The 14,508-nt window shown below is 51.3% G+C and overlaps 5 protein-coding genes across 5 annotated transcripts; 3 read left to right on the plus strand and 2 right to left on the minus strand.

The window, feature by feature from the left end:
- Positions 1-125: 125 nt before the first annotated feature.
- On the plus strand, positions 126-2,138 carry Z519_10814 (uncharacterized protein; the record flags this gene model as incomplete). Its single annotated transcript, XM_016768529.1, has 1 exon — positions 126-2,138. One exon carries the CDS (start codon positions 126-128, stop codon positions 2,136-2,138), a length of 2,013 nt encoding a protein of 670 aa, XP_016615436.1.
- Positions 2,139-3,628: 1,490 nt separating this feature from the next.
- On the plus strand, positions 3,629-4,612 carry Z519_10815 (uncharacterized protein; the record flags this gene model as incomplete). Its single annotated transcript, XM_016768530.1, has 4 exons — positions 3,629-3,646; positions 3,708-3,822; positions 3,888-4,304; positions 4,371-4,612. 4 exons carry the CDS (start codon positions 3,629-3,631, stop codon positions 4,610-4,612), a joined length of 792 nt encoding a protein of 263 aa, XP_016615437.1.
- Positions 4,613-7,298: 2,686 nt separating this feature from the next.
- On the plus strand, positions 7,299-9,670 carry Z519_10816 (uncharacterized protein; the record flags this gene model as incomplete). The annotated part of the gene is made up of 4 exons (XM_016768531.1): positions 7,299-7,473; positions 7,524-7,664; positions 7,734-9,284; positions 9,369-9,670. The coding sequence occupies 4 exons, from the start codon at positions 7,299-7,301 to the stop codon at positions 9,668-9,670; spliced, it is 2,169 nt and encodes a 722-aa protein (XP_016615438.1).
- Positions 9,671-12,194: 2,524 nt separating this feature from the next.
- On the minus strand, positions 12,195-12,710 carry Z519_10817 (uncharacterized protein; the record flags this gene model as incomplete). The annotated part of the gene is made up of 2 exons (XM_016768532.1): positions 12,195-12,282; positions 12,364-12,710. The coding sequence occupies 2 exons, from the start codon at positions 12,708-12,710 to the stop codon at positions 12,195-12,197; spliced, it is 435 nt and encodes a 144-aa protein (XP_016615439.1).
- A 110-nt stretch (positions 12,711-12,820) lies between these two features.
- Positions 12,821-13,129, minus strand: Z519_10818 (uncharacterized protein; the record flags this gene model as incomplete). Its single annotated transcript, XM_016768533.1, has 1 exon — positions 12,821-13,129. One exon carries the CDS (start codon positions 13,127-13,129, stop codon positions 12,821-12,823), a length of 309 nt encoding a protein of 102 aa, XP_016615440.1.
- Between the last annotated feature and the right edge of the window lie 1,379 nt (positions 13,130-14,508).

Genomic DNA, 14,508 nt, shown 5'->3' on the forward strand with positions numbered 1-14,508 from the left:
TCCTGTCCTTGGCGTCAACGACCTCCCTCTCAGGCCATCTCCATGTTGCTCCAGCTCGTCAGATCGATTCCTTTCGCTCAGTCCCTCCAGTGTGGTTTCCTCATTGTTGATCGCCGTCACGAGCCATGGCTGTCATTCCGACAAAAGCCTTACGCCCTCGTGGTGACAGTTCGGGCCGGACCTTCTCCATCATCTTCGCCGTCGTCGCCTTTCTCGTTGTTTTTGGATGCGTGATCTGGGGTATCATCCTCCCAAAATATCGAAAGAGGCGCGACACTCATCCTTTAGGTGCTCGATACATGGTGACTCCAAGTTACCCACCATTCAGTCCTCCTCCTCGATTCCCGAGCCATCCTGCTCTGCTGCATAACTTTCGAAAGCAGCCTCAAACCCCGGTCCAACATTATGATCCGAGAACCGAGAGCCCTTTCCCAAACAGCCCTGCCCCAAACAGCCCTGCGCAGCTGAATGCAATCTATCGCCCTCCCCAAGTTGGCTCAAGCAACGCTGTCGGCCTCAGTTATGGGCCTTTTAACCCCCCTCAATGCTGGCTTTCAACAAGGCTTCAGCCACAACACATGCCACAAGGTAACTTACAAAGAGCAAGAAAAGTTGCAGGAACTGATCCGCGAAACTTTACCACATTCAAAGGGAAGCATGATTACATACTCCCAGTCCCGGAGCCGGTTGTCTTGAAACCAAGGCCTGCAGGGAGACCACCACCATTGACGAGGCAGTTGGAGCGATTTCCCATCCCTCTGAGCTCTGGCCGTAATGGAGGACTTGTCCATCCCACTAAGCTTTTTCAAGAGTTGGAACAACGAGGCTCGAAATCAACCGCAGACACCTTTGGAACTCCCTGCCCGACCACACACAATACGACTCACCTGACTGATACACAGATGTTGGTGATGAAACCACCCGCGGAATGCAAGACTCCTCCTGGACGACCGCAGCGAGAGCTGCTGAAGGTTGTGGAATGCAAGACGCACAATTCGCCACAGCCCCGCCGGCTGCCAGTCACGAGAATTCTGCCCATAAATCGCGACGAGGCAGGAACACCAAAAACGAAAACAGAGAAGCAGGAAAGGCTGGAAAGAATGGGGACGCTGACAAGACCAAAGACTCCTGTGGCTGAGATAAGGGACTGGTTCGATCGAGCGGCTAACACTGCCAGCAAGGAAAAGGTCTCATCCAAGCCTTACACGCCCTCCACCAATCCTTTCACAACCCCCGGAGCGACATCAACGCCACCGACTTCGCCCATAAAGTCTGCCAAGAAGTCACGAAGTCTTGTAACGCCGTCTCGACCACAGAGTGCCGCTCCTTGCATTAATGTACCATCACACGCACACAGGAGAACACCTAGTTCAGCAATCCTACCGTCCCCAGAGAAGCTCAATGCGTTGCGAATCGCTCGGCCGAGCAAACGAGTGTGCCAAGCAGCCAAAGGGTCTCCAGCTAAGATTTTCAAGCAGCGATCAATTTCTAGGCGTGCCAAACTCGTGTCTTGGTCCCAGCTTCGACCCTGCAAACGAATCTCGCGGCGTTACTCTTCTTCTTCCCTATCAACGATCTTCAAGCCGATTCTTACAACTAGGAGCAAGCACAGTCGGTGTACATCAAGCATATACAGCCGTGACATGAGAGGGCTGAGTCCTACAGGAGGGCTAAGTCGCCAAGGAGGAGACGCCGAGAGCAATGACCGAGTTGAATTGCCGTCAGGGAAGGGAGCGGACTTAACTCGCAATCCATCTACCTCAGTTGAGCACGTGAAGTCCAAGATTGACAATTGGGACCTACACACCGGCCATCTGGATGCGTCTATCATGCCCCGGTGCGCGATCAAACGCTCAAATTCGGATTCTGGACTTCGTCGTTCGACCTTGCGAAACTGCGAAGATCGTCCTGCTAGCGGGCAGGAGGCTGGCAAGTTGAGCCTTCAAGGTCCGGGCAAATCTATTCCCCTTATTCAGATTGGCCGACCCAGTGACGACGTTTTCGGCATCGAAGCAGATGGCTTCCAGCCCCACGAAGCCAGCAAATTGATGAAGAGAATCGGGAATTTTGAGACAGCACCACTTATTCTTGGTGGCTTAGGTCGCGGCACAGCGCCAGGTGGCGGAGACTGGATTTGAAGAACCTAATGAGGTGTTGGAGACGATTCGGGCTGCGGAAAGCAAGCAGCATACATAGGTACGACCTTATGTTGAACGGTTGGACGAGGAAAAATGATCAAAATGTGCTCAATATGCGTCGCGCCGGAAGTGAGACAGATGAATGACGGAGTACGTACCGGGATGGAAAAGGGACGGACTTAGTGGGAGAGCTTCGTTAAGGATATTATCGATGATGCTGCCTTGAAGAGAGCGTGGAAATCGTTTTACCGTCAATACTCCGTATTGGTCGATCTCGAAATAGTGATGGCGAGAAAAGACGTTGTGTCAGTGCCTAGAAAGAGCACGATGAAGAAGGGCTCAGTCCATTTTGCGTAGTGGCCTTGGCTGGCACAAGGCTGCGCCTTATGTGTGTGTTTCCCTCGTTCTCCGTCGTTCTTCGTACAAGTGCACATGGGCAGTGGCGGTGGCTAAGCGGTTTCAACCGGCCCAACGCCGCCACCACAGAAGCGGCGACTGGGACCTGCATTTGGCGAGCACCGCCGAGAGCTTGCGAGAGCCAATATCTACGACATCAAAAGCTTCAACAGCTCTTGTCCCAGCTTGACAACAGCACTGATCGCGCCATAGGTAATATACCATTCCCACCGTCAGCAACCCTTACTCAGAAGTTGCGTATCCTACGCAGTCATCTGCATCTGGTTGGGCAGGTTGAGTCAGACTGATATTACTTACTGACCCCCTGGAGACCAGGATCAACAGGATTTTGGCCACGGCGGACCGCAAGTGGACTTTGGACTTTTTTCAACTGCAGTACTAACGACGGGCATCCACCGGTTCCACTCCCCTCAAACAAATGAAGTTTTTTTTCCCTCTCGCGCACAAAACCACGAAGGATCTCATCGCGTTGCCCAGTGGATGGGCGAGATGGAGACATCTCGGGTCTGTTGGGTGCTGAGGTGCGGCCACCGTCCCCGCCCAACCCTCGATGGAAAAGCCACAACATTCCTAGATACATACGAGTCCGGAGGAATGATCCTTGTACTTGTATGCCGTCCTACTTACTTACACACGCACACACATATCCTTGGTGGGTATCAGGCCCAGTTTGAACAGCCTCTCATCACAGCCCTCGTTCCTATTTCGGGTGGCCTCAGGGTGCAAGATAGCATCATAGCCTGATCATCTCTTCGATGGCGGTGGAGCTGCTTGGCCTTTCTGAAACAATGCGGCTGCGACGGTACTCGTGGCTCCCTTTCCATGTGGACTTGCCTGTGTCGACAGCTCCTTGTCGGGCCCATCTCTCCGCTGTGTCTGCATATCATATCTAGGTAAGAAGTGAGAAGATTTCGATTCCGTCGTCCTTCGTGTCCTTTCCCTTCGCATTTCCCCGCTTCTCTATCCCTCGCTCTGCGGCTTTACTACATACAGATCCAGCCTTTATCCGTCTGGAAGTTGTAACTCTCCTTTTCGTGGTACTTGAGCAAGGACGGTGTAAGATTTGACGCATAATGGCTCTGTTAAGGCTGGTATGTTGGACCTCTGATGTGCTGGGGCAACGAAGACCTTTAGTGCTGATCGTCATCCCAGGTCCTTCTTACGTCTCTTCTCGCCGCCTCTACTTCGGCTGTCCCTCTCATAAAACGCGCCACCGATGTGGTACAAGGAAAGCTGGGTAGTGATGGGTTCTGGAATGACTACGACGGTATGCACATTCGATCTGCCGCCGCCAGTAGGGACAAGGACTGATGATCCGGGGTTTGAAAACAGGTGGCCAGAACAGTTATACACAATACACAGGGAACGGCTCGATAGCTTCAGGATGGCCGTCAAGTCTATCGTGGATATCCTTCAATGACATGTGGGTCGCCAACCAGAAAACCATTTCTCGAAGCTGCAACCACCTCTACGACCAACCCAACAACTCGGATCAAGAAACTCAAGACCTCTATGACGCGATTAAACAAATATCACAACAGACCCGGGTAGATCACCGGTTCATTCTGGCCGCCGTGATGCAGGAGACTGGGGGTTGTGTAAGAGCCAAGACGACTGTCTCACCGGACGGCACCGTGAGGAACCCGGGAATCCTGCAATCTTTTCGAGGGAATCACTCTTGCAACGATGATGGGAAGGTGCAGAATCCGTGCCCGAAGGACCAGATTCTAGGCATGATTTCGGATGGAGGTGAGATACAAACACAGGACAACATCAACGCATTGTGCACGTCTAGCTAACCTTTCTGGCTTGTAGTTGCTGGCACGCCTAGCGGCCACGGGTACGCAGCCGACATCAACGCTCAAGCTGACGTTGCCGACATCAACTACGCCGAGGGGTACTATCGGGCGGCACGACTGTACAACTCTGGCGAGATTGATCCGTCAGGGGATTTGGGCAAGGGTTCGGCCACGCACTGCTATGCGAGTGACATCGCCAACAGGTTGACCGGGTGGACGGATGCCCCATCGGCATGTACGCTGGATAATGGTAGCTAAAAGTATTTGAACGTTAACTGGAAGTGTCTGGATCTGGCATCGTCAGGAGCCGCCGCGAGTGGGGGCCTTTTCGACTTCAAGGGAGACGCCAAAAGCATACTAGGTACGTCCGGAAACCGACACAAAATTGGTGTTGACCTATGTTCTCGATGACGAGGAATGTTATCTGCATGGCGTTGAATGGTTCCGGCTGGCATTCTCCTTTTTTTTCGGCATAGACGGTACTTACGGAAAAGCTCTTATCCAAAGGAGTATGCTTGTTCAGCACCAGCATCTGAAGGCTGGACAGAGTCCGAGGAAGACAATATATATACAATAATACTGGGAACATCGCCCTTTGATATCCGTTGCATATTTCACTGCTTCCTGGCGGTGCTTCCCATATTCCGCCAGGGTACGTTTGTCTTGTGCGAGAACTTGGAGGCGGTTTTACTTGCTGGTATTTCATCTTCTGCCTTTCTTTATTCTAAACCCACTCTACATTTCTTCTTCAACAAACTTCCTCTTCAACAACTGATCAATCCTCGCTTTACACTCAAGAGATCTATTCTGCCAATCCTTACAGCCTGCTTTGCTGTCTGCATTAGCTCGATGGCATCGAAGATGAGTCCCGAAGGTGAGGTGGATGTGAATATGGTTACAACTTCGGAGACAGTTTCTTCGACGCAATGTCCCGCCGACAAATAAAGATTTAATGCTGACAGTGAGTGTAAAGTCAAATCAGCAACAAAGGGAGAATCTAGCAGTGACTCGCAGCCACTGGAGCTACCACGTCAGGAAACATTCCTGAAGTCGACGACGACACTGCAAGCCCAACAGCACCCTCAGGAGGAGTTATCGGGGTACCTCCAACACAGCCCGGACATTTTGACAAGGGTCTGCGGCGAGTTCAGTAAGCTCGATGTTTGTGCAGGACTATTGGTGGCCGAAGTGTGTCAACCCGCCCGCATAAGTGGAAAGACGGGTCTTGGTCGAGACGGTGTTTGAGAGATTGAAACAGAGCGATCTCGACACGAAGACGTTCACAGCTGAGTATGAAGGATTCTACTCCTTGGATTACGATGAAGGTGTGCACGAGATCTTGATTGAGGCAGGAGCGATCCAAATGGGCGCCGTGAGACTAAGCAGCGCCAGGATAGGATGGGCGAGCCGTGAGAAAACTGGGGGAAACAAGTGCCAACTAGACAGGCAGAGATGGGAAATGTTGCCTGCGATCACAGCTTCTGAGGACACCGCATGACCTGTGTATTCTGTTATGCTCAGCGCAAATGAAAGAAGGCCGAGCTTTCGGGGGCAGTAGCACCGCAGAGCTTTCTAGGTGTACGACTGGAATTTCAAATGATTGTGGAAACAGGGGATGACATGTGGATGGATGGTCGAGACGAGGGCGACGCTCCAGGCTATCGACATGGATTCCAGCACGAAAGCTGAGAGAAACAAAACATCAGGATCGCTGGTCGGTGGCTGTCTGGGCGAGCTGGGTTAGGCAGGACAGAGGTACAGAGTATGTAGATGAGGGCGGGCGTGGCATTGCAAACTCGAACTCGAACTCGGTATAGGGGTTGTCATAATGAAATCCTGAATCTGCTCCCTCACTTGCTTACCTACTTACCTGAGTGACTGTAAACGTCAGACGATTACGAACCTCTGCATCATCTTTGGGATTGTTCTTTCTGTTCGTTTTTCTCTCGTCCTATCATCGCCTTTGTCCTCCTACTCTCTTTCGCTCACTCGGCAATGCCACGAGGTAATGAATAGTACGCCAGACCGTGTTCGCAAAGTCCAAGTCCAAGTCCAAGTCCAAGTACGAGCACATAGTCAGACTCCAGACTATGAGCTAGGAGACAGCCACGGGGGAGGCAAAAGGGAGGGACGGACCTTCGCCAACCTGGGGCACGGATTCTACCTCATTCAGGGCTGGGTGAAGATGACGCTATCCACTGACAAGGATATCGCAAGGCTCGATATAGTGATTCAAAACTGACCTCTCAGTATCGCCCTCTGGTAACTTCGGCGGTTGTCATCTATTTTACCTAGCCGACAATGGACTGCTTCTCTCTGTTCAATGGAGGAATGATGGGAGATAAAACCTTTCTGGAGACCAGGCAATGAATATATTGCTTTCTTGTCCTGCTCTGATGGCTTTTGTCGGGATACATCTGTCCCTCTTTTCTCATTTTCCTTAATTGGCTTTGGCTAGAAAGAATGAGGCACCTCCAATGCTCTTATCTCGAGTTGTCATGGCTTCTTTATATTTTTGGCCTTCTTTAGTCCATCCAACCTGCCTGGATAGAGACTCTGCGCGCACATTCGGCTCCACCCTAGGGAGCTGGGTGTAAGGGCCGATGCTTTCTCGTACTGCGCGCAAATGATAGTCCTTGGAAGAGTTAATATGTGTTGTTCGCATATGGATCTTGTTGTGAGGAGAATGAAGTTGGTATTGGGGGAGCAGCCTGCCGAGCTGTTGCGCTCTTTGAGTAAAAGCGGCGGGACATGGGTGACGCCCCACGTGAGCTCCGAGCAGCTGAGTTCGGAGATAAGGATTTCAATGTCCCGCATTTGACCATTTACTAACCATGCGTAAAGGCGAACGCCCGGCTAATGTCAATACCTCATCACTCTCCGCAGCCTGCGGTCTGCCTTCTTTCCCCCATCCCTTCCCTGACTGACATGTCACTGTTAAGCCATGGCCAACTCCTCAGATCCTAGCGAAAGACTGAGCTCCTCGCCAGCCATCTTCGATATCCTTGATGTAGACGAAGACGATGATGATAGCGGAAGTTATCACCCCGCCCCCGAGGAACAAAGTACCGATGCAACAAGTGTCATGCAGGACGAAGACAGCGATGTGGATTTCGCCGGTAGAGCCCATCCATATCCTGAGAGATGTATGGCTTTTGACTGGCTGCAGATGCCGAGGAAACCTTGCGCCGCGTCGAAATAATCTATGAGGAGGAGGAGGAGGATGAGGAGGAAGATGAGGGAGACCGCACTGAAACGGAGAACGATGGCACTGCAACGGAAACTAGAACCCGCGATCGTCCAGCTCAGGGTTGGTGTTCTGTGTCTCACCATTGCTTCGCCCATGCACCTCGTTTCCTCTAACCCGCTATTGCAATAGTAACCCTCAACGACATCCGCGGCCTACTCAGTGCCAGTGCCCCATTTCGCCAGCTTATTCTTAGCCGCTACCGCCTAGTAGGCCCGACCGGTCGAAGCCTCTTCGCTGACGACGATGACGACGACGACGACGACCTGCACGAGTACGGTGGTTTCAGTCGCCGTCGGCGGGCCCAACGACAAAAACCGAAAGGCGACCGCTTCCCTAAAGTTCCGAGTGAGGCTGGCAAAGCATTGATGAACTCAGGCATTTATGGCTGTCGAGACTCGTACTTGGACATCCTGCGCAAGAGAAGGCGCACGGTCAGTGAACGCCTGCTATGGCGACGTCTGGGCTCAGAGGCACGATCGACTATGAGACGGCAAAACAACCTCATCGCCCAAGACCAAGTCCCCAACACCTCGACTGCTGATAAAATCATCCACTATGATTCAAGAGCTTATTCGGGTCAATTCTCGGACGATGGAAACTTCTTCTTTAGCTGCACGCAGAATTTCAAGGTCCGGATGTACGACACATCCAACCCTTACGAGTGGAAATACTACAAGACTGTGGAATACCCCTTTGGACAGTGGACGATTACAGACGCGACGTTGAGCCCGGATAATAAATGGCTGGCATATTCCTCGATTCGACATACGGTGTGTCTCGCTCCGACAGACCCAACGGACAATTCCGAACACACTTTGTTGGATTTCACAAACTTCGCTCCGGGGTCAGGAATGGGGCGACCGACATACGGGTATATGGGCCGGCATGGATTCGGTATCTGGTCCTTGCGTTTCAGCGGTGACGGAAGAGAGATTGTTGCTGGAACGTCGGATCACTCAGTCGTGGTATATGATCTTGAACGCCGTCAATCGACCGTTCGTCTATCAAACCACGAAGATGACGTGAACGCGGTCTGTTTCGGCGATAAATCCTCGCCTCACATCCTTTACTCGGGCAGTGATGACCAAACATTGCAAGTTTGGGACAGACGATCAATGGCTGATGGCCGTCCCGCCGGTATATTTGTCGGTCATACAGAGGGTCTCACATATGTCGACTCGAAGGGTGACGGTCGCTACGTCCTCTCCAACGGCAAGGAACAAATGATGAAACTTTGGGACCTGCGGAAAATGATTTCCCCCAACGAGTTTGCGAACATCAACATCCATTCCTACACCACGAACTTTGACTATCGATTCTCCTCATATGACGAAGACGAGTACGTCCCTAATCCCAAAGACTGCAGTGTGGTGACTTTCCGGGGCCATTCCGTCCTCAAGACACTGATCCGATGCCATTTCTCGCCCCCTGGGTCTTCAAACTCTCGCTATGTTTACAGCGGAAGCGAAGATGGAAAAGTTTACATTTGGAACATGGACGGGACGCGTAAGGCCACGATTGATGTCTATGAAGCCACGAGAAACACGAGGCCGAGGGCGGATGGAAGCGACGGGTTCGGTGGTGGAGGGTATGGATATGAGTTGCATGGGCATCATAACAGTGTGTGGAAGACATGCGTCAGGGATGCAAGTTGGAGTCCCACGGCGCCGGTTTTGGCCGGTAAGTCTCAAGCTCTCTCCACACAATTTATCGCTTTCTTTCAAACTCTCCAAGCTTGGATGGATGTACTGATGACGTGCGCAGCGACGTCCTGGAACGGCTGGGGTATGGCTACGGGCACAGTCTCGGTGCATTCCTGGAACGACGGCGCCGAAGACGACGAAGCCCTTCCAGCCATGTCCTCAAACTACAACCACCGCCTACAACCACGAGAGGACTTTGATGAGGCGATGCATCGTTCCCGCCGCGCAAGACGCCGTGATACCACCAAGAGCAGTTCCCCAACAACGCGAAGTCGCGCGGAGGGCAGGGGCTTGAGAAGCCGTATCACCAGGCCGACCAGGCTGGGCGACGACGAGCCCGGCGGAGGAGGAAGTATCTTGTGACAACCACTGGACCAGTTGGGCCAGGTCATGAGGAGGATGAGGAGACGGTTGAGTCTGAGAAGGGGCGCATGGCCCGAGCCGGAAGGGGAGGACGAAGAACAGCGCGGAGCTGGCCCATCTACACAATAAACTTTTCGAGTTGACCGAGACTCTTGTTCCCTTCAGGGCACGCATGCAAAGCTATCCCAACTGCGGGACTGAGCGGTTCTGGAATGCAGATGAGTTACGGATGAAAGACGAGAGACGCGGAGCGGCTCCCACAAGACGGAAAAAGAAAATCCTCCTCTCTGCACGCCCTCTATTTACTTGAAGGGCTTTTGACTTTCTGACTTACAAGGATTATAAGAGGGAAGAAGTGTTTGTGAGTGATGGATATTAGCGCACGACAAACGAATACAGAAACACGCAACCTGGGACGATCCTATGCAGGGTATATTACGGGCGGGAATCATGAGGATACGTGCTGATATACGGGGTGCTTCTTGATTGCTGTACGTGGATGGCGATGGCCTTGCTCTCGGCAGCAAAAATAACATAGAAAGTTTCGGCCCCCAATTGTCTGGCACAGCGCATTTTCGATTTTGTTGTAGAAGTTCAAGAGGTTTGCACGGCCAGCCTAATCAATCGGTTGGTTTTGTCTCCTGCATCCTACATGTTTCCTTCCTGCTCGACAGACAGAATGCTCGCTCCCTGGGTCCCCGATGATGAATAGTAATACAAAACGCTCAGGTTGTTGTTATTCTGGTGGTGGCGGCGGTGACAAGTAGTCGTAGGCATGTATTGAAGATGATTATGAGCTGCCCCAGCTGTTTTTCTTGTTCCGTTCTCAGGTCCTTGTTGCTCGTTGGCTGGCTGGCACCATCATCATCCCACTAGTACGTTGTTGACAGGTATATGTACTGCATAGCCAGGAAAGCCCAAGCCGGGTTTGGTTGTCAGCCAGTTGTCCTTGTTTATTGGTTCATTTTGGGGGTTGGAATTTTCGCAAAAGACTCTTCTCACTCTGTCTCTTTCTATCCTGCCCCATCTCGAAGAGGAAGACAGGATTTTGGGGGAAAGCAAAGGAAGGAACGCACTCAGCTTGATGAAGTATCCAATCGCGCCCATGATCAAGAATCCCATGCCTACGGCCTGTGAGATCTTGATGAATTCCCTGCGGTCGGCTGTTGGGGGAAAATGTTAGCCATATGCAAAGTAAGTGGTTCGAAGCAGCTTGAGGAAACCAGGCGCTATATTGACCGGCGATGCGCAGGTTGGAGACACAGAGCTTCTCGAGCTATGCATCTCGACGCTGCTGCATCATGGGTGCTTTTCGACTGTGATTGTGAGAGCCGGTGCGGGAGGACGTACGCTTTGTACATCTGTTGATAAACTGAGTTCCATCTTTGAAGAATTCCCTGGGCACATCGGCAATCTCTTGCAGTATTTCAGACATCCTTTCTTTTTCTTTCCCCTTTTCAATTCGAGAGGGATTCGCTTTGGTTTCTGGGGGGCGAGGAAGAGAAAGGTGGGTGCGACTCGATTTCGGGCGGCGTCAGTCGAGGAGACAAGGACAAGTACACAGATTGAAACTGATTCTTGTCTGAATGGATCGAGAATGGAATTCTGTGGGTTTTGGCAAGTTGCGCCTGCGACTGGGAGTGAGGAGTTGAAGAATGGGCGTCGAGAAAGCTGTACACATGCCCTCCGTACTGTGTTAGGTGGCTTCTAACTAATTGGCGAATTTGCCTGCGCCCGGGTTCAGGGGACAATCTCCAGAGCTTGGCGGCAATTGCCTGGCGAGGTGGGTAAGTCCACAGTGTGGAGTCCTTACTGTATGAGGTAGAGACCAGGAGACTCCCCATACTAATAAGGTTGGGCTGTGACTTGTAGGACTTTGTGCTATATACCCAGTACCCTAGCAACGCTATACAGGCCTCGATATAACCGCTTATCGGCCTCCTTCACTGACTTCACATCTGACAGCCAATACGTTCCTGGTTTAATAATTCGGTCAACTTTCCACGACGTATAGCTCCTTTCGCTGACTCCAGTCATTCCTATGTAGAGGTATGTTTGGTAGCATCCGGCCAGTGGCGAAGCAATGTATTACCCAAGGCGGCTTCATTGATAGATCCCAAACCCCCGTTGCCTACCTCTGGATCCTCAGTTGCAGCTGATCTGTCCGTCATTTCCGTTCCAACACGCCCCAACCGCCACGCATACCGGCTTCCTCCTCGCCTGGACGACTCCATTGACGACATCGGCCGCCGGCCTGCTTGGACTGGAGCACCCAACCCAGATGCAACTCTCCAGCACCACTTCCGGCAGGACGGGGAAACTCAATGACGTCGATCGCAAAAAAAAAATAAAAATAAAAATAAAAATAAAAAATTCGTGAGAAAACTCAGCGGCAGGAAAACAATTGTCGCAATAGTGAACACCATAATCGTCCATCCTTGTCTCGCAGCCTCTTCAGCTTGCTTGCGCTGAACTCTTGCTCCTACTGCATTGGCATGCTTCTGATTGAGGTCTAGTATTTGGGTCAAATTGTCATTGACGCTTTTGGCTTGTCAGCCCATGCGATCAACATCGACAATGTCCAGGTCAAAAAGCGTTGCTGCTCGCCAACCCTGTTGAACTGGTTAAATTGCTGTGACTGGGCCATATTCTTGGAAGCTCTAAGGGTGGCGTCCGGGTCATTCAGCACTTACCTCTGTTGTGGAAGCACACTCGTGAGAACGTCCAGTTTGTCTTCGACGTCCTTACAATCCACCGGCAGAGCTGCCTCTTTATCGATGTTCAACAGATCATTGACGAAAGAATCGGAAGTTTTATGATCATGCCGCGAATGCATGTCCCCATTCATTGTATGAGGGGCGTTTTGGTACTCATCAGATGACCACCCAGAAGAGTAGTCATCTTGCAGCATTTCCTGTTGGAAATTGAAAGGAATGGTGTTTACATCATGTCCTCTGAGCCGGTAAGAGGATGCTTTTCTAAAATGTCCAAAGAGCCTGGTCTCTTTCCTTGTCAGTCGTTCAATGTTTAGTTCAAACATCTCAGCGAAGAGTAGATTATCGCTGCCCTATATATCATTATCATCACGCAGGTCGTCGTTGTCCCAGTATTGTCGATCAAAGAGATCCGTCCATCTCTCCGTGATAACGGTCACCAGCTCAAAGACATTCTGACGAGAGGCCGCGTGGTGGAGTTGACGTCCTCAATAACACCCTCAAAGAGATTGAGAGGATCCATGTGCGGTTGCCGCCATCGCTCTAGGAGCCAGGAAATAAGTAGATTGCCGAATATGATCAGCCACAACTGGTCGACCATGAAGATCTTAAGTTGTTTCCTTTTCTTCTTGCAAAATCGATACACAACCTGGTACTTGTCTTGGTGACTTGTCTTGGTGCTGCGATGTTTGAAATCCAACGTCCGGCGAGGATTAAGGTCCGCCAACTTCTCCGACATAGCCATGAATAAGGAGCCCGTCCTTGGCGAATTTAGACAACTCCACGTCGTCCAGGGCATGGGTATTAGCTGCTGGCTTTCGTATGGTCTGAGTTAGTGATGCTCGATTTCTGTCGGTCTCCCAACGAAGATAGGGCATCAATAAGACCATTACCTCCTCCTCCTTCTCTCCTCTTGATGGACTGGGAGCACCGCTGCTAGCGCTGAAAATCCGGACGATGCTACTGGAATCGATTCAGGTGTTCGTCTTGGAGATACCCACAGGCGCTTATAGGTCGGCCGCATAAACCGCGAATGAATCTCGGCGCCTCGGTGTTGTTGTCTTCCAAGCAGTCGAAGGAGAGTCTTCAGTATTGTTATATCTCTGCCGTTTCCTTTCAGATAATATTTTGTAAGTAGAGCTTCGAGCCATGAGATATTGTTTGCAGGGAGATGAATCCGGTGAGTAAGCGGCTTTTTCATTCCAATGTTGTCCAAGACGCTTGGAATAGCAAATTTTTCTGGATTTTTTAACATCTCGAGAGTAGAGGATCTGCCAAACGGTGGTATTGCTTTTCGCATTCTTGATACCGCCATTAGCATCTTTATCTTCGAAATAATTGGCCACGGCTGCCCAAAACCGTTCCCAAGCCTTTTTGGCAAGACGATTCCTTGGCGCTTCGAGTACATAAGGTCGAAATGCATTCTCAATATCCCAGTGGCCACTCTTAGGCCGTGCGAATGAGAGGAGTGCTGTCGAAACCATCCTTGCTGTTCTTATGGCCGTCTCGCTCTCTCAAAATGCGATTGACGGCACCCAACTGACCACTCTCTGCAGCCCAATGGAGGGGAGTCATCCCAGACGACGTTCAGGCGTTGGCGTTGGCTTTGGAGGTCAACAAGGCATCAATAGCAGTATTGTTGCCTTCTTCCGTAGGCACCAGCAGAGGAGTTCAGCCACCGTCATTTCTTGCTTCAACTTTAGCCCTGAAGCTATGGGGAGTTTGATCATCTCGGGTTCGTAATGCCTCGCCGCCAAGTGCAGCGCCGAATGTCCCTGGTCAATTGTCTGGTTCACATCGACGAGACCCTTTCCTATATACAGCAATGCTCCGACCGAAGCAAGTTGCCCTTTTGCGGCCGCCCACAGAAGAGGTGTTCGACCTTCACGACCTTGGCTGTCCTTTTATTTAGGTTTCAATTTTGGGAAGAAGCATCGGTAAGGCATCGCAATATGCAGCGTGTTCTTGCCGGCTTTGTCTTCGATGTTCGGATCGGCTCCATGACCAAGGAGGGTAGTGGTAACATCATTTTGCCCACGCAGACAAGCGTAGATTAACGGCGGTCTCTCGGTAATATCTTAGCTTCAAGTTCACATCCGTGGTTGAAAAGCGGACTGATTATTG

The sequence above is a fragment of the Cladophialophora bantiana genome, assembly GCF_000835475.1.
Source record: "Cladophialophora bantiana CBS 173.52 unplaced genomic scaffold supercont1.19, whole genome shotgun sequence".
Classification (NCBI taxonomy): Eukaryota; Fungi; Ascomycota; class Eurotiomycetes; order Chaetothyriales; family Herpotrichiellaceae; genus Cladophialophora; species Cladophialophora bantiana.